Raw genomic sequence first — 23,887 nt, forward strand, 5'->3', positions numbered from 1 at the left:
TGAGATTAAAGATTGAAAATTGAAATTTTATCAATTAAGACAAAGAAATTTTAGCTTCTTTTGTTATGATTAATCAAATTTTCAATTCAATCTTTAATCTTCAACTTCCTGCGAAGTTCAGTACGGGCTGAAGTCTGATACTAGCTTAATGTTAGATAAAGCACTTCATACATATTTTTTTAGAGAGCCTCCATTTTTTTAAAGGATTTAAAATTTTTTAGAGATCCTCCAATTTTTTTTATCTCCAATATTTTCTTTGTCTAAATAATGTTTATTTTTTCATAGCCGCATTATTTTTGAAGCCTGTATTATCTATTTGTCCTCTTTTTCTTTTCAACACATGATTACACACATCTCATTTTATGAATAAAAAATATAACATGATGCAACTACAAAGAACAGACCTGTAGTGTTGCGCTTTGCCGGTCTTTTTTACACACTCATGCTTTTCTAAAGAACAAAAATAAAAATCTTTTTTCGTGATAGTACGCACAGCTATTAAAGCCGATTTGGGACATAAAGATATTTGAATAATTCGAATCTGTCTTTAAACTTGTTAAAGATGAGTGGAGAAAATAGAGGATTGTTCGTGTCTTCGGTTTGTTGATTTTATGTTACCATAAAAAGTATCATGGCGACTAAGACCCATGTGGACAACACGGTGAATGAACGTCGTTTGCGACCGATTTATGGTACGTATAATTTTATCGACGACGAGATTGGATCTGATATCCATCGTGTTCATCCCTGTCGAACTGTCCGGTCGTATCCTCGGGATCAAGGGTGACGAGGTTATATAACGGCACCCAGTACGAAGCTTCTCTGGGTTTCAGACTGGCTAGATAATGGCAACAATAAGAAGGCCCTCCAAGAGGCGGACAAGGTGCTCAAAAAACATCCGAGTAATCAATGTGCCAGGGTACTCAAGGCTCTGGCCCTGTTGCGGCTAGGTAAGGAGGATGAGTGTCAAGTTATCATGGACAAAGTGCGGTCTGAGGTACCATGCGAGGATTCTACTCTGCAGGCAATGACTATCTGTTACAGGGAGATACATCAACGTAAGATTTTTACTTGCTTATTAATTTTGAATGGGAGAGTTATATTATGATTATTTTATTGTTTAAAATATTTTTGTATTGAATTTATAGCTGACAAAATTAGCGAAGTTTATGAAGCTGCTGCAAAAGCAGATCCAAATAACGAGGAGCTTTTAACGCATCTTTTCATGTCGTACGTTCGCCTTGGTGATTATAAAAAGCAGCAGCAAACTGCTCTTAACTTGTACAAAATGAAACCTAAGAATCCATATTATTTCTGGGCTGTTATGAGTACAGTCATGCAAGCCATTCACGCAGATCAAAAGTTAGCAAAGGGAGTTATTTTACCATTGGCAGAAAGAATGGTTTGTTTATTGATTGTTATTTCTTGTTGCTGTTTTAACTGCATATATTTATATCTAGTTACAGACAGTCTATCAATTTATACACAAATAGATATTGTGCAGATGATTAATATAGTTGTTTTGATTACATTAGGTCCTAAAATTAGTAAGGGAAGGAAAAATGGAAGCAGAACAAGAAGTACAGCTTTATTTAATGATTTTGGAATTGCAAGACAAAAATGAAGAAATATTAAATGTATTGTCTAGTCCTTTAGCTTCGCATCTTTCATATGTACCACAACAGAAAGCTACAATTCTGTTAAAACTACAACGTTTTCCTGAGGCTGCTAATGCATATCGCGAACTTATTAAAGAGAAGTGAGTAAAATCTAATTGCAATATTTTTTCTCTCACATACTTTTATATATCTATAGTATCTTGATAGTATAGTGATCTCAACATTTATATGTAAAATTGTCATATTTATTATATAGCATTGACAATTGGGCATTTTATCAAAGTTATCTTTTGGCGGCCTTAAAGTTTCAACAACCGACAGAATGCTTGGATTTTCTTAACAATATTATTAATACATCTGAAAAGAGTATTCGGGCACCATATTTGGCTCGTTTAGATTTATTAAAGCATGTCCATATTAGTGAAGATCTACAGTGTAGTTTGCAACCTGTAGACTTTATGCGTGAATATTTCACCCAATTTGGAGAAAAGGGCTGTGTGGTTGGTGATTTACGATTATATTTAAATCTGCTTACATCCAAGATGAAGATTGAATTATTTGAAAAGGTAAGGAGACCAAACCTTGGATTTTTAAAATTAATCTCTGATAAGAGATACTTAAATTTCAATATATTTATATATGCGAAATATTACAAATATTAAAATCAAATTCATCAAAAGAGTGCATTTTTTATTCCAATAATATTAACTGAAATACTTTGAAATTGCTTAATGTAATACTATTTACGGAATTATAGATTGAAAAAGATGTAGGTATTATGTCAGATGAGTTTCCAACTACTGTACAACAGATGCAAAGACATATTCACTTGGAGCAATTACGGCGTATTTGTGGTTTTCATCATCCTCCTTTAGTGGACAGAAGTAAACAGGAACAATTAATAAAGAGATTATGCGATTTGTATGAAAAAGGCAATGAATTATGTCCAATGCAAGATAGATTGCCAACTGATTTCTGTCCAGCTGATCCATATATTCTATTAGCTACTCATTTGCTGCATCAATTATGGGTTGACACTAATGATGCATCTTTTCTTTATAAGTAATAATATGTTTTTATATGATAACAAAGCTAATTATGATATTAATAAGAAACTGCTAATAATATTTTGAAAACATGCACATTTTTAAAACGATGGACTTACAGGGCAATGTCGTTATTGGAACACGGTCTTCTGTCGAGTCCTGTAAATTTTCATATAAAAATTTTGCTCGTGCGTATTTACTTGGAGGCTGGTCTAGTGGTCGCGGCTGATCATACGTTCGCATTACTTGATGTAAAACATCTTCAACTAGATTCACTGGGTCATCTCTATGCGCCTCTTCTCGCGCCTCTCGGTAACTTGCCTCTGGCCTCAACAACTCTCGATCATACAGCGAAATTTTTCATAGCCAACTATAAGGATGTATGTGTTTTCAAGTATAACAGATTTAAGAAACAATGGACAAGAATCTATTTAAGTCTAATCCATGGATTGTTTTTTTAGAGTGCAGATCATTTAACGTTTGCATATAAATACGGGAGTTTTATAAAAATTCAGGAATTTGTAGAGTTGAGAGAACGATTAGATAATTCGTTTCACTTCGCTATGACAACGGTAGATAAGATGTTACTTGATTTATGTTGGTGTGACAGTACTACCTCTTTAATTTCTACTTTGAATAGTATGCATATACAACCTCATCTTGATACAATTAGATGGTCATCTTTACGAGATAATCGTGACTTGGAGGTAAATATAATTGAGAGACACGGTATAATTCAAAGAAATGTAAGACTCCAATTTGACCAGTAATAAATTTTATAAAATATGGCATTAAATAGGTTGTTCGTGGGTGGGAGCCACTTAACCAGAGTGAAAAGAATCCAAGAATGCAAGAGGAGACACGTATATGCATGTTAAGACTGCTTTCAGCGAGAAATGCCATACTACGTATTTTAGCAGCGAGTGCAAAATCATCTTCAATTTTTCTTTCTCAAATATCTGCCGAGCTTAAAGAATTGGATGAAGAAATTATTCCGCAAATATTACAAATATTTGATACGGATGGAAAACGGAACAGATCATGCAACATATTGGTTCCGCTAGATGCTGTAGAAAGATTACGTGAAGCTCATTATTCTGAACAATTAAGGACTATAGCGTGCCTTGCAAATTCACTTTCTCAGTCTTCTTGTCCGGACTTTGATTGCATACAAATGCTGCGAACGTCTCTTTGCTTACAGACATTACCCATCCCTGAGTGGGATAAACCAGTGTCTTTTAAAAACTTCTTACTTAGAGCCTCAACTTGCAGTGAATCTTTAGCGATCATTAGCGCTATATGTAGTGTATGTGCGGTACAATCGGAACCACATACCTCGCAAAAGAAAAATAAAAAAAAATATAATAAGAAAATCGAATCGAACATGATAAATGAAACTAATGAGACTAAGGTAATTGTTCTTTATAGAAAAATAATTTTTAATATTAAATTAAAGCATATTATTGATAATCTCGCAACATTTTATGTACATGGAATTAAATATGGCTATCATTAATTATTGAGATGATATATATTTATAAAATTTTAATAGAGCTTAGTCAATTTTTATAACGATTATTTATTGTATTACAGGTTTGGAGGGAAGTGGCTGTGTTACTTATTGAGAGAATTGAAAATTTAGATGCGGTTCTAACAGAATTTGAAAAATATGAATTATATACAGATTTAGATGAGAAAGATGATGTATGCGTCACCATTATAAAACGCGGACAAGCGAGTCTTAGGCAAAGTTGTAGATCTCTCAAGTCTCGCACTCAGCCTATATTAAGGCTTTTAAGTAATTTAAAAAGCTGAAACTATTTGATAATATTTGTACAAAGAACAATATCCGTCTATTTCATAATTTTCAAAAATAACTCAAGAGTTCTGTACATAATTCTTAGCTCTCATCAATTATAAATAATGAATGAATGGTTTAATGCTGATTAAAATATCTGAACCAACCTTTATTTGTGTGTGAAAAGCATTGCGCAATTATTTCGATACACTGCCATTCAATTAGCTTATGATATTTTCCTTGATTCCTTCAAAATAATAAGTATGTGCATATGTAAAAATTCTAACAAATAATCTAATACTCTTTCAAGGAATATAGAATTTTTACATCTAAAGAATGGATTAAGCTTAAAGTATGGCTTATGCATCCTTAGTTACGTGCCATTTCTTCATTAAAATAAAATAATTTTACTTATATTTTTTTTAAATCTACATTCTTTCATAATTCAACATTTTACGTAATTTTTTTCTTTTAAAAAATAATATGGATTTAAAATTATATATTTTTTAAAAATTCGTGTTTTTTCCTCTTATACATATTAATAAATCATTTAGAGATAATAAGTTAGAGCAATGATTCAAACAATCTAGTAGAATCATAATCAGGTAAATGACAAATTTTTTACTGAATTTTTTGTAATTGCTAGCATGATCACAGAAAAGTTTTTCGCGAATTTGATCGCAGTATTTATTTTATATTTGAGTGTATAATTTCAATTAGAAGAGAATGGATATTCTGCTAAATTTTTTAAAATCTTCAAATCTATATGTTTATTGATGCGCACCACAATTAACGTGATCGAAGATCGGCTATATAAATGCTTGCTAATTAATTCATCGAATTAAGCAGTTACACACCAATTTACTCATAGTTACGATTTTTTAATATTTTGTCGGTATCACGATAAAAGGCTTTATTTACAAAAAAATCTTATAAATATCACATTCAACATTAATATTTTATACATAGTGCTCTATACAATAATTATTATTTAAAGAACTTTTTAATTGTCATACATGTATATTTATCTATTCTGTATTTAATCAGGAAATATATTGTTATCTAAATTGGAAAGTAATCACTGTAATGTAATCATACATTATAGATAAGTAGTTTCCACGTTGCAAGCAAAGTATGGAAATCTAATAAAGAGGAGATTAAAATCAAGAATTATATCACTAATGCTACATGCTAGAAGAGCGCACCATAGTGATGAATTGTTGGATTATATCGCCGTTTTTTTCCTATGATTTTAATTATATATGGTTATGTACAAGTTTAACTGTTAATTATGCAGTTTCTGTATTACGGAACCGCGTTATAGAGAAAAAAAATGCCTGTTAAATATATATATATATATATATGTTGTATGCTTTTCTTTTGGCAGATAATGAGATATTTGCAACAACACTCGTGTCAAAACATTATACATAGAAAAACTAATTACAATCCTAATCTTCCGGGAGTGTTGCGATAGGGAACGGGGGTACCCGGTTCCCTAATGCCAGGCGTTAATATTTCCTTCTTCCGAACCGACGCCTGTTCGCGTTCGAGTTGCTCCTGAGCACGTGCCTTCATCTCCTCTTCGGCCTCTTTCATTTGATGCTCCATCTCGTGAAGGTGCTGCATCGCTTGCCGTCGTTTCGCGCGACCACTCCGACCAGTCTCCTTCACACTGAAGAACATGGGGCCCAATTCGGCCAGCCAGTGACCATCTACCGCGGTGACGCATTGCATATATTCCTTGGCGGTCATCACGAGCTCATGGTATACGACGTAATCGGGCGTAAAGCCCATGCCGAATAGCGCAGAGGTGGGATGAAGATGGCACGGCATTCCGGTACGACAGTTGACGTATTCGCCGATACCCTTCAAACGTGCTGCTTGATGAAAATAGGCGGAGCAGATGCATTTTCGCACGATATCCCAATCGGTACCGCAACTGACGACATCCATTTTTTGTTGTTTCAGAATCTCCTCGAGCTGTGACCGTACCTCTCGCACCTTGCGCATCGCCTTCGCGTGTATAAAGTGATCGTTACACCAGGAACTTGAATAACCATTTGCCTTCCATTGATTGTATACGTTTAAATATGTTAGGTGATCTGATTCCGGTACTTGAAATTTTTCACGCGCCGAATCCGAATCTTCTTCGCGTCCCTTAGGTCGATAGAAAATTGATGGAACTGACAGCATGGAGACGATAATGAGGATATCCGCGGTGCAATTGAGTTGTGAGGCGACTATGAGCATCTGGCATTGTGGCGGATCCAAAGGAAACTCGGCCATTTGCCGGCCGAGAGCGGTAAGGCGTCCAGTGTGATCGAGAGCGCCCAAAATCCACAACTGATATAACGAGTTCAGTATATTATCTTGTGGCGGCGGATCCATGAAATGGAATGCCAATAGATCTTGTACTCCCAATGATTTCAGCAGAAGCACCGTATTAGCTAAATTCGTACGTTGTATCTCGGGAACTCCAGTTAATAATAATTCATCCAAATATTGTCTCCGCGTATACAATCTGTAGCACTGACCAGGACCGGTACGACCAGCTCTCCCTTGCCGTTGGTCGGCGTTGGCTCTCGATACAGGATATACTTGCAGAGCGTCCATACCTATTCGAGGATTGTACACCTTCAGTTTACAGTATCCAGAATCGACAACAAAAACAATTCCGTCGACGGTCAGCGATGTTTCTGCTATATTAGTTGCCACAACGCATTTGCGAAGACCATCTTCAGACTTTTGGAAGATCTTTGCCTGCAGATCCGACGGCAATTGGGAATAAATGGGCAATATGGAGAGAGAAGGTGCTGATTCTATTTCAGCTAAACGTTCCTTCAAAACTTCGCAAGTAACTTCAATGTCCTCCTGACCAGGCATGAAAACCAGTACGTCGCCGCTCTTAGGCTGCAAATGAATCTGCATTACTTGCTTAACAGCCGCATCTACATAATCCTCCACCGGATTTTTCGCATGCAGCACCTCGACGGGAAATGTACGTCCAGGTATTTGAAATGTTGCCGCGTTACCGAAGAAAGCGGAAAACTTGCTACAATCCATCGTTGCGGAAGTTACTATTAATTTTAAGTCATGCCGTCTAGCGACAACCTGTAAGTATTTTTAAAGTTAAAAAGACTGTTTTGGGGAAGAAAATATTTAGATAATACAAAATAAAAACATGAATGCGCGTTACCTCTCTAAGAAGACCGAATAATACATCGGTGGAAAGAGACCGTTCATGAGCTTCGTCCATTATAACAACACTATAACGATCCAAATCTCCTTCTCTTAAACTTTCTCTCAGTAGAATACCGTCAGTCATATATTTGATGATCGTCTGTAAAAATAAGATCAGTCATGTAATATTATTAGTTATAATGTAGAAACAAATTTGTGTAGAAATTTTACATGTTAGAATACATGTTACTTACATCCTTCGAAGTACAATCTTCAAAACGTATCGCATATCCGACCTTGTCGCCTAAAGCAGTGGCCATTTCATCAGAAACTCTTTTTGCAACAGACATAGCAGCAACTCTTCGAGGCTGAGTGCAACCAATCATACCATAACGACTGTAGCCGTCTTCATGAAGATATTGCGTCAATTGAGTCGTCTTACCGCTACCTGTTTCACCTACTATTATAACGACACTATTCTCTCTGATAACGTTTAGCAATTCTTGGCGTACTGCGAATACGGGGAGACTTCTTCTTTGATGCTGAATCGATCTATGTTTAGCTTCTCCCGTTACCTCTCCTGCTCCTATGTGCCGTGCATATTTCTGTCCGGCTTTGAAATCCGTTTCTTGTCCCGCATGCTCCTTGTCGTCTTTACGTCGATCGTGTACACCCATAATGTTGCCAATGTGCGTTCCAGCCAATTCCCAATGCTTTTTCTGTGCTTTACGCCTTTCCTTTTGTTCGCGATATGTCTTGACCAGCGCTGAGCCTTTCCTCGCTACCAGGGCCATGTCAGAAGTGGGATCGCGCACAGGTACAACTGGTTCTGGTTGTTTCGTGAACACGATCCGACCATCCAGGAATGGCGGGACCACGTTATGGACCAGCAAGTGAACTCTCGCCTCACCCTCGTCATCGGGATCGTCGTCGTGATCCAACGAGCTCACAACTCCCGATGTTAACATACGGTTACGCTCCCACAATTCATTGTCCTTATTTATCTGTCGTTGTTGTGCGGAAAGGCGTTTCTGTCTCCTAGCCTCCAGCTCCATTTCCTTCTTTCTCGTGTATTCTTCGGACACGTTGGCAAAAGCATTGTTCTCTCCATCATCCAATGCATACCATTCTCTATCTAATCTTTGCTGTTCTTCCTCCCACAATTCCTTTTCTTCCCCATCTACCATTGGAGTGGCACCAGAATTTTTAAAATCTTTGTTCCAAGGGTTGTACTTATAGGAAGGAGTAAATTCGCTTCTGATGCTGTCGCGACCATCTTTATTATAAATATTTGGTGTTGGATGATCCCAGCTTGATCGTCGCGGTTCTTCATCTTCGTCGTCATCCCAATTACTCTTAGAAGTAGGATCTTTCGTTCGGAATTTGGGTGTTTGAGGTTCATCTTTGAATCTAAGAGGCGTTTGCCTCACACTATCTCTACCCCGACTTTCCCTGTCCCTGTCTCTTCGTCTATCTCTATCTCTCTCACGACTCCTGTGTGAACTTCTAAAACCTCTATCATCTACATTTAATCTTTGACGTTTGAGTCGTGATTCTAATCTCCGTTGTGCTTCAGAGTTGACACCACCAGTATGAGTAGGAGTTTCTTCTTCATAAGATCGATATCTCCTATCCTTTCCTTCATATCTGTCAGACTTTGAGCTAGTAGGTTCCTGCGACTGTTCTCTTCTTTTTCGTTCTGCAAGCTTTTCGAGGCCTAACAGAGAAGGCTTCTTAAAAGTATGATCCGAAGCTTTCTTACGAATGATCAAGCCTCCTGCTTGATTTTCTTCAGTTCCATCTAATCTATACAAGCTCGAGTCATCTGACATCCTTTGTCAATATATTTAATTAAATTTCAGTAGAATATTATTATCTCCTGAAATAAATATAATAAAATTATATTAGATATTATAATAGAATATATTTAGCTAGATAGATTATGGAATTGAGAATATATAATAAATAGATTATTTTATTTAAAACTTGATTATTAAATAAAAAAAATTCATATTTAAAAAATCATTAACTGAGATCTAAAGTATTTTCATATAAAGAAATACATCAACGATACTAGTGAAGGATTTTATCACGATTTCAACAATCGTCGCAGAAAAAAAACAGCATTATATTATAGGACCATAAAGCAATCAATTGAAACGCACTAAATATTTTACAAATTTGCTAAGATATATTTATATAATACGATTTCACGAAATAATTTTAAAATAGTTCTTACACGACAAAATAACCTACAAATGATATACAATCAACAATCAAGTATCAAGATTTACTACAGAGCCACTCTATAAACCACTAGAGACACCATAGAAAAAAATAATCGAGTGATGAAAAAGTTTATGATTTATATTCAGGCTACATTGAGATTGGATATTGACCAATCCCGACGCATGTATTTGATGCTAATCTGGATATTGATTCTGTAAATGAGGGTAAAAGTTATAAAAATGAATGAATTTACTAGAAAATTTATAATTTCATTGACCCAAAAGTAAATTTGCTCATTTTTGTAATTTTCATTCTCACTTGAATTACAAAATCGATACCCTGGTTTCACTCTACAGTCTTTATATATTTTTTCTATTCTATGGCCTTAAAATTTAAGCGCGCATGCGCAAATGCGCATGTAACTATGTTGCGGCGCCGTGACGTAACGAGTTCAAAATAAGACGACACTTTTTCACTCTTTTCGCATCTTATATCCTCATTAAAAATAAGTCGTATGTACGAACGAGCATTGTATTTTCGTACTCGATACGCCTACGTAAATGTTTTTGGAGCATATTATCACTGTTGATCATTAAACGGATCGTATATCGACAGTGGTAAAAAGAAACACGGTATGCGCATGCGCGTTACCGTTGTATTCGCGCAGTCGAATTCAGAATCGCGAAGTGAGATCGCGTCGCGTAAAAAATTGATCGTACGCTCGGATAAAGATCAGGAAATCGATATCGGACCCGTCGTAATGTCATTAATCAATATCTCTCCTCGTGCCTGATTGATCTCCGCGATCGTCGTTCACATTATTGTCCTTCAGTATATTGCATTTACGTTGCCTCGCGTTTGTGTCGGTGTGCGAGAGAGAGAGAGAGAGAGAGAGAGAAACAAACGATCTCGAAATTGTTGAGATACTTCTTCAAATGATTCTCAAGATGATATCCAATATAAGACTTTGCGCGCGTCTCTATACATCTTGGCAATCTGCCATTTTACGAGCGAAACAAATTTTCTTATTGAATATCTCGGATGCATTCCTGAAATCATTATAGGAACGATGTCTTGATCGTTATTTCGATGCTGATCGAATTATCGTGAATCGGGTATCGGGAGTGTCGAACGAATCATTATCAAACGATTATCGCAACAATTAACTGGTATGTAATATATAATTTTTTATAGTTTTATTTCTCTGAAATATTTTTATCGCATGCGTAGAAAATTTATATATGCGTACATAACAAATTATATTTCATCTCTCTCTCTCTCTCTCTCTCTCTCTCTCTCTCTCTCTCTCTGTCTCCCTCTTTTCCTCGCGCTTTCTCTCTCTCTCTCTCTCTCTCTAAGCAATTATATTTGGCTGAATAATTTAGCAATATAAATCTAATCGCATATAGTATTATAATATTTCTATAATACTAGCGGTCCATAAACTTCTAGTTAGGCTTTACAATTGTTATAATGTTTGTAATTAATTAAATATACGCCGAAATTAATATATTATATACATATTGATTTTTATGATACGTCGATTTATTGATTTAACCAGTCGCTTCTGTAAACGGGCTTTTGCTACAATGATTTTTAATCGATAAATTGTTATTTATAGCTTTTACTTTCTGATGATCTTTCAATGAAGATATGTTAAGATTTTCTTTATTTTCATTGGATAATCCTTTATTCATTATCCTTGATGATTTTGTATTTAAATTATTATTTTTATTATAATTTATCCAGCAACGTTTAAAACTTACGAAAACATCTTTCCAGATATATAGTTCTTCCACTGAAAAAGTAAAATTCAATTATATAATTGTCCAATTTGATTGTGCATTATAAGTTTAAATTAGTAAATAATTTTTTTAAATTTAATAATGTAATATGAAAAAAATGTATGCTATTACAACAAATGTAAATATTTGAGAGAATATGTGATATCTTACGCAAATTTCTTGCCTATACGATGTCACATAAAAAGATGCTTGATATATAGTAAAATTTATATTATTTATATTTTTAATTTATATTCTTAAAAGAAAAATATGAAAATTTCGATATGAAAAATTTTTCATATTATTATACAAATTATTACTATAAATTTAAATTAAATAATTCTTTGCCATATTTATGAATAAAATTTTCTGACTTCAATCGTATATTTTTCAATATTTTTACCGTATAAAAGCAGTGTTATGAATATAAATAATCCTGCCGGTATGCTCGCATTAGGTAACACATTGTACGCTAATCCGAAAAGAGCTGGTCCTTCATAAAGAACTATTCCTTCGATAGTATTGATAAGCCATGGCAAGTAAAGATACGGGATTCCATACATATCACCAATTGTTAGCATTATTGTTGATACAAATGCCGCAAGTATGTCTACCATCATTATTTTAATTCTCACATCTGTGTTAAATAGGAAATCATTTTCTATACGTTATCGTATCCCCTTCCCCCTCTGTCGTTTAATCATATACGACTATAGCTTTAATTACTGTAATTTCGGCGTAATAAATTGTTAAAGACGGCGGGTCTCGAAACAGAACGGAATGAGCCGTATGAACCAACTTCAAAAGCGATCAAGCTTAAACAGTTAGTTGCAAAACACATTATGCCCAAATATAATGTCTTGGTCTGAAACAAGTATAAAAAATAAATGCATCAAAATAATAAGCGATCGGGTTAATTAATTGTTCAAGTATTAATTGTTCAATTAATTAATTGTTCAAGTTTCAAAGGTGCGAAAATTAATTTTTGTATCTCGTAGTAATAATTAAAATATATTCTATCACAAGAGAAAGACACAGAGAGCAATTATAGAAATATAAAAAGTCTCGAAAAAATAATTATTCCAGCACCTGAATTAAGAAGATCGATTAAGAGAACTTATTTTAATTAAAATCAATATATACCTTGGAATTTTTTATGTTATGATCACTATTCTTCATTTTTGTATCGGAACTCGATGTTTCCGAGTCGAGAATCATGATTAATTTGAATTTTCTCCGTTAAATTTTTTCCAAAAATTTTCTTAGTTATTATTTCATTGGCTGCTTGACATCGGCTATAATTGGTTACATATCATTGTATATACGTGTGTCATCCATAATTTGTCTAAAAAAAATTTAATTACGCGAATAAAAGACGGATAAATGATAATTATTCAACTTCAGAGCGACTTGAACATTTTTATTTTTTGCCCTTTTCAAGTATATTTTTCTTTTTAATTTATTTATTATATTATGCGGTTATCTGAAATATTATATTATCTTTTTTTTTTTATTTACTAAAACAAGGAAAATCATATATCGAATAAAATTTATATAATCATACACGTATTTTTATATATGATTTATGTGTATAAATATTCATATTTTTATTTTCTTCATTCGCATGCTTCGACCATATTTATCGCACTTTCTCAAAAATAATGAAAAAAAAAAAAAAAAAAAAAAAAAGTTTTATCGATATTTAATTTTGACTTACTTGATGTTTACCATGATATTTGCTAGGTAAAACACATAACTGCTCTAATAGTAACACAAACAGTCTCTAATAGTATTTTTGTAGTTATAAATATGACCTTCACCTCTCAAAATCTCTATAACGTCATTGCAGAGAAGAGACGATTGGCATCGTGTGCGGCCCAAAGATCCGCTCATTGTTTGTCTAATGCATATTGACTATTAACAGCAAATCCGTTTGCCTTATAGGTCAAGTCGCTGCTACGTCACGTCCTTATTTGCTAAGCAGTCTCATCCCTCCCGATCATCTTCGGCTACCATCCATATTCGGCGGTATCATCCACGGACAATGCCAGTCGCATTCGTAAAAGCATCTACCTGTTTGGTGAGTATAACGCATTAAAGACCCAGTCATAAAGCGAGAGGATACTGTCGAATTTCAGCGTGAATAACACTCTATGATAGATAGTGTGATGAAACTTCTTTTATCAAAACATTGTTTAACGAAACTGTTGATTGCTTCGCCAACAAACTTATTAGCGTTAAATTAAATAGAACACAGGATAAAGCAATGATCAATGATCGATATATATAACTTATATATCATTTATTTGATTCTTTGTTTTATGATATGCGGAAGAATATCTTTACTGCACTTTTTTTTTCGATGTATTAAATATATCGAAAGATCTTGGAAAGTTATGGCAAAATATATATTAAAAAAAAAAAAAAAAACTAAAGTTAAAGATTTTTATCGATGAAAATAGATTTTTTTCTTAGTTTTATTATATTTGATTAATTTTTTAAATAAATGAAAATAAGCGCAAAAAAATTATATATAAATATTATTATATTTTTTTAAAATAATTGATCTTGATTACCTTTTCACTTATTTTGTGATTTTAGATTATAGAATATTAATCAATTCCTCTTTTAAATACTAATTGAAGAAAGTAAGACAATACTCGGATAAAATACATTAACTTATTCACCGAAATCAGAAAATCTCGAGGAAAGACGGTGAATTACATAATCTTTCTAATCGCGTTCCAATCTTATGGATATGTATATAATTTTATATTCTACCTATAATATTGTTCTCTCTCTTTCTCAAAATAATTCAAGAATAAGCTCCGAGAAATCGTGATCGAAAGCGGACGCGTACGAGAAGACCTGGGGCGTGTCTAGGAGATTACGATCGATCTGCTCTTTAAATTCCTCGCGGGAGCTGCCCTCGATACCGTCGCGCAGATTCCCGTCTGACATCCCGGTCGGCCGTTTCGGCATCGCGAGCCTATGCGGACAATGCGTACCTATACGCGCGCGCGCGTATCGGCGATACATAGCGCGTACACGCACAGAGCCTACGACACGCGAGGACGTGTACGGGGACACGACGAGTACGTGTCCTGCGAGTGAGAGGCGATCGAGGGATAGATGCAGAGCCGTGAGCTCTCTGCTTCCGCGTGGACGGACAATCGCTTTTTGACGTGCGCAGCCACGTGGCTATCACTTTTGCGCCCACTTCTTTTTCTCGATCTCAAAACTTTCCGTGAAAATAAAGAGTTCAAACAGTATCTTTAAAATCTCCGTAATATAGTATTATGATAACTTGACGAAACTTTAAATGTAATATGAAAACGAGAGTATAAGCGATAAATTATTAGTTTTTTTTTCTAATATTTTTTTCTGTTATTTATACAATATTATATATATATATTTTTGTTCTATTATTTTTATATATTCATAAAAATTTTTTAGTTATATTTTTATATTATTATATCATTATTAATTTACACAATAGACGTGATAAAAAAATAAAATTTTTTTTTATCGAGATTTCTCTCCGTCTATTCACCGCGCAGCTACGGTACTATATACATACGTACGTGTATGCGTGTGTGCCCATCGAAGAAAGCTTCTCCGCGCTTGAGTAACGCTACGGGACTCTCGTGAGTCTCTCCTCTCGGCTCTGGATGACCGCGGCCGATCGCCGCTCGCATGAGCATTCGGATCACGCTGCCGGAGCGAGCACGTAACAATTTCTGTTCTTGGGACTGGAGCCACCACTGGATCGTCGATCCTTTCGTTCCTCACTTCGACTTTGCGCTGCGCATTCGCGCCGAAACAATTCAGTCTTCTCGATTCTTAAGCACGTACAAATTTAGGTAAAAGCATGGCTACACACGTGGGTGTTTTAAGAGGTTTGAATTATCATATTGTGTTTTGAAAGATTTAATCATCACAGTTTATATTCCATCTAATCTGCTTTTATGAGATATATATTTACGTGTAATACGTTAGATCTTCAAAATTAGAAAATATTTAATTATTTATTATTTAGAAAATATTTAATTATTTATTGTTTATTCTTCTCTCCGTTAATCTCATCTGGACTGTTTAAATTCTCATTAATGTGTGCGATTTATAAAAATTCTCATCGCGACATAATTATTGATATTTTCATTAAACAATATGCGCTCTCGTGAAACTCCAACAGTCCTTCTTATCACAATATCGCGTTGCTGTTTTCTTTCTAAATACGTCCGGATTATTTGAGACCGAAGTGTTTTTACGGATCAACGCGTTTCAGATTTCTCGATCGATGATGACGACGTTTCGACATTCGGACTCCCGTGGTTGATCATGGTGCAAGATTTAAGTCTTGATTCACTGAGGGGGGCCGATTGATAGGCGCATCAGGCACACGCTGAATTCTTATGCTAATGCGAGAAAGGAGCCGAGAAGACAATACATCCACGCGCGAACCCACGGGGCATCTGTATACACCCTGCGTCCCGTATTCTGTATTCTGTCAAGTGAATTAATACAATCACGAGGACCGCCGGGTGATTTTAGATGCGGTGAGATCGTGATCGCCACCCGGTACTTTATTGAGCTTTCTCATTTACAGAGAGAAAGGGAGATCGTCGCTCGCGAAGGTAGTGAAGAAAATGCTTCGTACTTCTAATAGGTCCAGAATTACACTTAGCTAAAAAGAGAAAGAGAGAGAGAGAGAGAGAGAGAGAGAGAGAAAAAGTATCGGTCATTCGGAATGGATATATGTGATAAGAAATATTTCTTCAAGTATAAAAAACAAAATTTTGCAATTCTATGTCATTATGTGTGATATTTATCGAAATTATTATCTAATCTGATTAAGAAACTTTCTGCACGGATTCATGATTCATTTACAATCTAATTATACGATTCCTACAATAGAGATCATTTTCGTAGAAAAATTGATTCCTGTTCTATCTACAATAATCGATTTAATTAAATGCTATAGTTTACGAGATATAATTCGAAAGAAGTCCTCACACAATATCTGTTTTTCATAAATTTAATTAAATTGTTTTAATTAGCCGAGAAAAAAATGAATTTAATTATATATAATTAAGATTTATTTTAATAATATTTGTATTAGTTGTTTCGATAAACGGAGTTTTTCATGATAATCGAGGGAAATTGTATCTTTCGCTTCTCAACGTGATGCTGACATACAAAATGGGTCAAACTAGAGACTTTGTCAATGCATTCGTTTAAACTAATGCCTGTGCATGAATATGCAAAAAACTGTTGCGTATATACGTTTCTTTTACGTGATCAATTTATCGAATCGCTTGCTAGGAAAGTATAAAGCCGTCCCTTGTCTCCTTTCCCCTTCTCTTCGACGATTTTGCGATGCACGATACGCGTGGATCTTACTTCCGGCTAGTACCCGAACATTACGGTATTGATAATTTCCGTCAATCACAGATGGACAGCATCTGTAAATTATGATCCGTCAAAATCATCTTCTACAATTTCGAGAAATCTTTGAATAATTATTTCAAGATAAATCGTTTCTGTGCGCGATATCGGTATCTTTATATCCATAAAATATATACAAAAATAAATATCATATGTCGTTATATCACACTCGCGCTCTCTTTTAATAAATTATTATAATATTAGTTGTAACAATTTTCATATACGCATAGTTAGATATATATTATAATTTTGTTCCATCGCGAAATATTTATTTTTTACGAATACAATGTAAAAAAGAAAATTATGAAAATATAGCGTGAAGAAAACAGATGATCCAGAAATTAAAATTAAAAATTTAGAGAGAAAGAGAGATTTCAGATCTATAGATTCGTCATCTTTCAACATTAGTCACTCTCTGATTTAACTATTATTTATTCCCAGCGTCAGATCATGGACCTAGTTATACGCATTACATGCATATAGGGAAATTTAACCGCGATTAGCGCTAATTGACGACCGGTGCAATCCGTTCTAAATGAGTACGTTTCACTCGAGCGTTCGGGAAGTGCTTTTATCGAGAAATACGCAACAACTTTCCGAACGATCGCGAACATGGGGCATATTAGAGACGCTCAAGCGTGGTTTTCTCTCTTTGATCGTCGATGCAGAAGAGAAGTTGGCTGACAGAACTCAAGACTGTTGTTCGCGCACAAATTGACATAACAGTATGCACGTGTAATACATAAACGCCTTGTCCAATGAAACGTCTAACGTAAGCTCGACATATTGTTGCGCAGAATTTATTTTGAGTATTTCATTAGTCGCGAGACACTTATATATACCGTGTGTTTATGCACTTATGTAAATCTGTGTGCGATGAGCTTTACGATGTAACGGTCGTTCTGCTTCGTCAGAATAGATGAATGTAGCATTTCTCGCATTGCGATCGTAACCGTTCGTTAAATGACAAACCTGGAAAAAAACAGATTCTCGATATTATTGTATTAATCTTATCATCGATTTATAAATGTATCATCGTAAAGATGATATGTCTCTCTATATATGTATGCGTGTGTAAAAATTTTATCTAAAGTGAATAATATAGGCATAGCAAGAGACGAAGAATTTTTCGAAAAACCAATTTATAAAAATTATGCAAAAATTTACATCGAAAATTTTAATAATATTTTGGTTATCATCAAAGTATTTTATGTGATATCCGCTAGGTGTCACATGATTTTTATGATCTTGACAAGTATTTGTCGATGTATGCACGCAAGTGTGCATGTGTGTTTTGGCTGGTTACACTCGAGAATAATTATATCAACTATATAATCGATCAATCATATAAATCATTCTTGATGGATTAAGCAAACTTTAAAAACAACTGATATTCAAATTGTGTATCACATGTTTTTATTTATATTAAATTAAATATGTATGCGCAATTAATCTATAATATAAATCTATACTTATAGATTTATAGATTAATATGTAAACGTATTGGAGATAAATAATATTAAAATTGTAATTTTATAATATTGCACACTCTTATCTTGTTATTAATTGAATGACAATTAAGACAAATAATTTTATTTTATTTATGTAAATTAACTTAAATTAATACTATACATATATATATATATATATATATATATATATATATATATATAAAGAAATTATATTTACGTAATTTAAAAACGCTATAAAAAACAATATAATTTCTCTTTTTTTAATAAATAAAGAAATATAATGTTATTAAGCCAAAAAATTAATTGTGATCGCGCTGAACTCGACGGATTAATCGTTGTGCGAAGTAGAGTCATCCCCAATGGGCGAGTGACCCTCGCGTCGGCTGGAGGAGGGAAACCGTAGAAGGTGAGAAACCTCTCGGAGGCTCCCGACTCACTCTCCGACTCGGGAATTAGCATTGCTTCTCTCCGACATCTCTTCTGTCTCTCCTCTGTCTCTCCTCGTTCTTCTCTTGCGTCTCTTCTCTCCTCCTTTCCTCTTCGGTGCTCTCTAAACCTCGGTTTCCCGTAATTATTTTAGTCCCCTCGTCTCTTACGCGCGCGATCCGCCCCTCGTGGTTCCCCGGTCATGGTAACGCTGGAGATGTAATCGTGGCTTACCGAGAAAGAATGTAACGATTTAACAGTTTACCTTATTTTAATATTATATACGCGGCGAGATGCATTACACAGACACATGAGAAGTATATATCGTGATATCTTATGCCAATCATTTTATATGTCGTTTTTTTTTTTTAGAAGTTAAATTATTGTGAAAGTGAATAATTATATTGGCGTATATTTTTTTCATTATCCTATAGAAAATTTTCATCAAATTAACTATTAACCCGGCATTATTAACAGGGAGATACGCGATATAATAATCACGTATCCTTTTATTTCTTCTACTGTATTACAAAGATTTCAAAAATATAACTTGTAAATTTTATATATTTTTTTTGTGTTTTGTATTATTTGAGAAAATATATGCGCGGAATTGTATATCATAAATCATCGTATTGTAAAGAGAATTAAAGAATCGATGAAAAAAAAAAACCCTATCTAAGATTTGATCCTATGCTAGATTTTTACTAGCATTCGACTTCTTCCATGCGTAAGTAATTATGATTATAAACAATTAAATTAGATGCTTTGTATTATGCGTTATTGTATGTTACATGACCAGAGGCTAGCAAAGCCGAGGAGCTTGTCCAACATGTTGATCTTTTCATCCGATTAAGACTGACCGAAGAAGCAACCGCGCCGTACCATTTATTTCGCTCTCGTGATACGTTCTTTTCGTCATATGCTTTACAAAGGAGGTCTATAAAAAAAATTGATACAATCTCTCTCTCTCTCTTACGTTCGTATTTTATTGTTTGTACATGAAACGAAACGAGCGGAAGTTTCTTAAAACTGCATGAATATTACTATTGCGTTCTCTCTTGTTCACGGATCACGATTATATTGTCCCTGCTTTTCGTTTATCGATATATGCTCATATTAGATTTTTAATATTGTTTCTTCTCTTATCCCATTGGCTTTACATTTTTACGGGCACTTTTATAAATACCAGAATTTTTTATTGTTTATAATTATTTCTCTAAATATTTTCTCTCTCTCTCTCTCTCTCTCTGCATAAACATATATTGTTTATCTTAAAATGTTTTCATCTATCATTACATTTAGATTTTTGAATAATTTTTTCGAATATCTATTTTTGTGAAAGAATACACATATGCTAATTCAATATTCATAAAAATATTTCGATGAAAGTTATAAGCTTTTTTTATTAATTTTAATAGGTGTGTTTTCTATTTATTTATTTATTTATTTTTTTTTTTACTAAATATTGCAAAGTCGTTTATGATTAGATATAGACATCCGTGTCATGTATACCGTATAATATCTCGGCATATTGGCATATACGCACCACCTGCTACGCACATTCGTTGTTAACCGTCGCGTCGATTGTCCGCATACACAAGGAAATTTCGTTGAGTCGACGTCCGGGATACGAAGCGAGGGGTGGCGCGTTGTTTATCTGACATCACTAGGAGACGGAAAGTACTCGTAATTTTTTGGATAATGTGGAGTAGGGACACCGAGTCTTACAATTAAGCATAAAAATTTAAATACTTATATATATGTATATAAACATAAATTTTTTTTAATTACTTAAATATATTGGCGAAAATGTCTGACGGAGAGATTTTTGTATCAAATTATATTGATATTTTGCTAAAGTATTTTAATTGCTGCTATTATATTTAACAATTATTTTTATTAAACATATAATGTATATAAAAAAGCTCAATTATTACTTTGTTATTTTTTAAAACTATTGTTTATGTCCAAGTAATCATGTATATTTTTATTATATTCGTGCGAATTCATAGAAATTATTAAATCATGCAAATTACATATAATTCCGTCAAAAGTTAAAATTCATAATAAAAATATAAAAAGATGTTTTCCGCGTGCTACTTTCTTTTAGTCTAACAAACGAAGAGAGAGAGAGAGAGAGAGAGAGAGAGATTGCAAAGAAGCCAAACGTATTGCTAAGAAAAAGCTCTGCAATGAAAAATGCGATTAATGTTTCGCGATTAAACTCTTAAAGTCTACATTAGTAACTACATTTGTAGAATTAAGATTGTTCTGTCATGAGTTAAAATGATTTCTCTCGCGAATGAAAAGTATATATAATTACGGAAAATTCATTAAAACAAGAGAGATTGTTAAAGATCTCACGAGAGAATAAGGAGCGACAGTGGTTCAGCGATTTCGTGAGTTATACGTTACTACACGTGTGCGCGTGTGCGCGTGTCGGAGAGGTAGACGAATGTGTGCGCGCGCGTGTGCGCACATACGGGCGAAGGGGACACAGACCGACAGAGATAAAGAGCACTTCCGGACGCGCGCGGGGAGAGACCAAGGTCCGCGTATCTGTTGCTGCTGGCAAGGAGAGACGCAGGAGAACCCGCGGGAGGGTCACACCTGAGTGCCCACGCTTCCTCTTATCCGTTCCCTCCCTTTTGTCTCTCGCTCGCTCTCTCGATCTCGCTCGCCCTCACGCGAGTCTCACGGATCTCTCCCTCTCTACGTCTGGCCCCCACACTATCATCTTTTCCTTCTTGCTCTGTACCTCCCTCACTATCACTCTCTCTTTCTCACTTTCGGCGGACTACTCCCCGTCTCTTGGGTACACTATCTCTCTTTTTTCTCTACTTCCTCTGTCCTCCCCTCGTACAAATGGCGCGCACCATCTCTGGCCGTGTCGTGCCCTACGGTATCCTGCTCGAGCGACGAGTGTTCCTTTCGATAGGGGCAAGAGAGAACATTTCAAAATTAATTGCGATTGCCGGTCTTCTAGAAACGAAGATAAATGTTGATAAGAATAAGTAAGATTAATATATTAAGATTTGTATTTTTATATATATTTATAAATATTTCTCTCTTCTCATACATATATGTATATGACAGATATTTAATTTTTTATTAATTTAAATATAAAGAGCAAAGAGGAGAAAGAAATACATATTAAATTATATAAAAGACAATTAACGACAAGAAAATATAAAGACTCTTTTCAAAGAGATATACACATTATATCACACGCAGATCCTTCGCGACGTGATATTCCCGTGTTCTTATCGGCTTTCATTCGAGACGCAATTATTCGCGAATGCGAATGCGATTCACGAACATCTATACAAGCAAAATCTGATGCGTAATAAGAAGAACGGCTTTCGGTCGGCGCTTCAACTCGCGCGTATCAGTTTACACGAATTACAGACGATCATGCGCGCGACGATATTAAGACGGTACACAGTTGTGACTCGTGTATGCCTCATTGATATCTTCCTTCTGATAGGTAGATTTCCTGAAAGCAGGGTATTGCGTGCTCGTGTGCGGCTGTATATGCCACGCAATTTTAGCGGATAAATCCTATAACTAGCGCGTTTTCGCGACGCGAGGAAGCTTAACCCGAGTAATTTTTCGTGCCGGCCGTATTACTAATTGCAACTTATTACATGGCAATAAAACTTCACTTAACAAGGATGTTATTACGATAAAACGTTTTGATTACAAGTTTAGCAACCGGGTAGATCGAGATGTAATCGTAGAGGATTATTGATTTCCTCGATAAAGTTTTGCAATTAATTTACGTTGAGGAAATTATACATATGTACTTGCGCCATATATCTGGATGTATATAAATGTTTTACTCGACAACTCGAGTTCAATTACGACTGAATTGTAGGCTAGACATCCCAATGAAAATCGCACGGATGCATGCGCAAATTCTTTTTATCAAACAAATTTTATATTTGACATATCTTGTTTTTAATTAATCAAATCATAGCAAGCTCACAAGTGCCAACCTGTGAAACTGTGGAGCATCGGTCGTATTACAAACATTCGCTCGTATTTCCAGTGTCAGGGAAAATATAGATGCAAGATGATCTTTCGTTATTCAGCAACTCGATTATCACGTGCTCACGATTGCTCGAAGGCAATTGAGTTTTGGTCTTTAAAAAATATGTAAGAAGATTTGACTTGAAAGATAAAATTAAATATCTATCACAAATAAATATATATATATATATATATGGAAAAAAATTTACAAATATTATATACAAAATGAAAATAAAATTTATGATATTAATTTCTAACTGATTCTCTTATCAACTTTTATTAATAAAAAAATCCCCAAAAAGGCAAACTCTCTTTTACATATATTTCTATTCACGCACTTACTATATATAAAATAAAATAATGAAGAAATTAAGAACGGATTTTAAAAACGTTACTTGACATTGTAATTTGATAAAGATAAAAGCTAGTATTGCGCCCAAGACGTAGGCAAGATTTGACGTAATTATCTAATCGATTCTTATAGTTACATAGATGAAATAAATGTTTGACATGCGCGCTTTGACAGATTACTAAAGTGTACGACAGAATCTCGGAATACGAAAGAGCCGCGAACAAAGACCATAAAAACATTCTTCTTCCCACGATACACAAGCACGGCGAATACTTAAGGCGGCGAGCGGTTCTAGTCCGAGCATCTATCGACAAATAATTTGATGGCGCGCAAATCCCCCCGTTCGGGAGGTTCTCCAGGCTCTCCGGACGTAGTTCTCCTTAATCGAAGGAGGATGTGGAGTCGGTTAAGCCGAAGTCAGTCAGTCAGTTTCATTTGAACGTCAGCTGCCCGGATGTCTCCCCCATCTGTGGGACTCGTGTTGCAGGGAACAGAGGC

The 23,887-nt window shown here is 34.7% G+C and overlaps 3 protein-coding genes and 1 long non-coding RNA gene across 5 annotated transcripts in view; 2 read left to right on the top strand and 2 right to left on the bottom strand.

Annotated features, from left to right (window-relative positions):
- Positions 1-409: 409 nt before the first annotated feature.
- On the top strand, positions 410-4,657 carry Psidin (phagocyte signaling impaired). The gene is made up of 10 exons (XM_070299844.1): positions 410-692; positions 834-1,058; positions 1,149-1,402; positions 1,536-1,759; positions 1,876-2,185; positions 2,377-2,681; positions 2,787-3,045; positions 3,127-3,372; positions 3,465-4,076; positions 4,259-4,657. The coding sequence occupies exons 1-10, from the start codon at positions 632-634 to the stop codon at positions 4,478-4,480; spliced, it is 2,718 nt and encodes a 905-aa protein (XP_070155945.1). The 5' UTR covers positions 410-631; the 3' UTR covers positions 4,481-4,657.
- An 827-nt stretch (positions 4,658-5,484) lies between these two features.
- L(1)g0007 (ATP-dependent RNA helicase l(1)G0007) lies at positions 5,485-9,963 on the bottom strand. Its single transcript, XM_070299857.1, has 4 exons — positions 9,886-9,963; positions 7,901-9,525; positions 7,663-7,806; positions 5,485-7,577 (listed from the first exon to the last, which is right to left on the bottom strand). Exons 2-4 carry the CDS (start codon positions 9,476-9,478, stop codon positions 5,907-5,909), a joined length of 3,393 nt encoding a protein of 1,130 aa, XP_070155958.1. The 5' UTR covers positions 9,479-9,525; positions 9,886-9,963; the 3' UTR covers positions 5,485-5,906.
- A 628-nt stretch (positions 9,964-10,591) lies between these two features.
- The window catches only part of LOC138935374 (ras-responsive element-binding protein 1), a 100,429-nt gene continuing 87,133 nt past the window's right edge, over positions 10,592-23,887 (top strand). Inside the window, exons 1-2 of the mRNA XM_070299869.1 lie at positions 10,592-11,044; positions 13,604-13,739. The gene's annotated coding sequence lies outside the window, so the exon portion shown is untranslated. The remainder of the gene's footprint in view (positions 11,045-13,603; positions 13,740-23,887) is intronic.
- LOC138935389 (uncharacterized) lies at positions 11,407-18,071 on the bottom strand. Of its 2 annotated transcripts, none has more exons than XR_011447243.1 (6): positions 17,950-18,071; positions 16,946-17,124; positions 13,480-13,732; positions 12,803-12,954; positions 12,063-12,524; positions 11,407-11,673 (listed from the first exon to the last, which is right to left on the bottom strand). It is a non-coding gene; the product is annotated as an uncharacterized lncRNA (long non-coding RNA). The 2 variants fall into 2 exon arrangements; XR_011447242.1 differs by having other exon boundaries at positions 12,803-13,004.

The sequence above is a fragment of the Polyergus mexicanus genome, unplaced genomic scaffold, assembly GCF_030449975.1.
Source record: "Polyergus mexicanus isolate NDT 795.1 unplaced genomic scaffold, iyPolMexi1.0 SCAF_1, whole genome shotgun sequence".
Taxonomy (NCBI): Eukaryota; Metazoa; Arthropoda; class Insecta; order Hymenoptera; family Formicidae; genus Polyergus; species Polyergus mexicanus.

Bases quoted from the DNA above. Each gene is read 5' to 3' on its own strand.
- Psidin (XM_070299844.1), top strand. From the start codon at position 632: ATGGCGACTAAGACCCATGTGGACAACACGGTGAATGAACGTCGTTTG. The intron at 3,373-3,464 runs GTAAATATAATT...GGCATTAAATAG, and splicing joins GAGATAATCGTGACTTGGAG to GTTGTTCGTGGGTGGGAGCC. The intron at 4,077-4,258 runs GTAATTGTTCTT...ATTGTATTACAG, and splicing joins ATGAAACTAATGAGACTAAG to GTTTGGAGGGAAGTGGCTGT.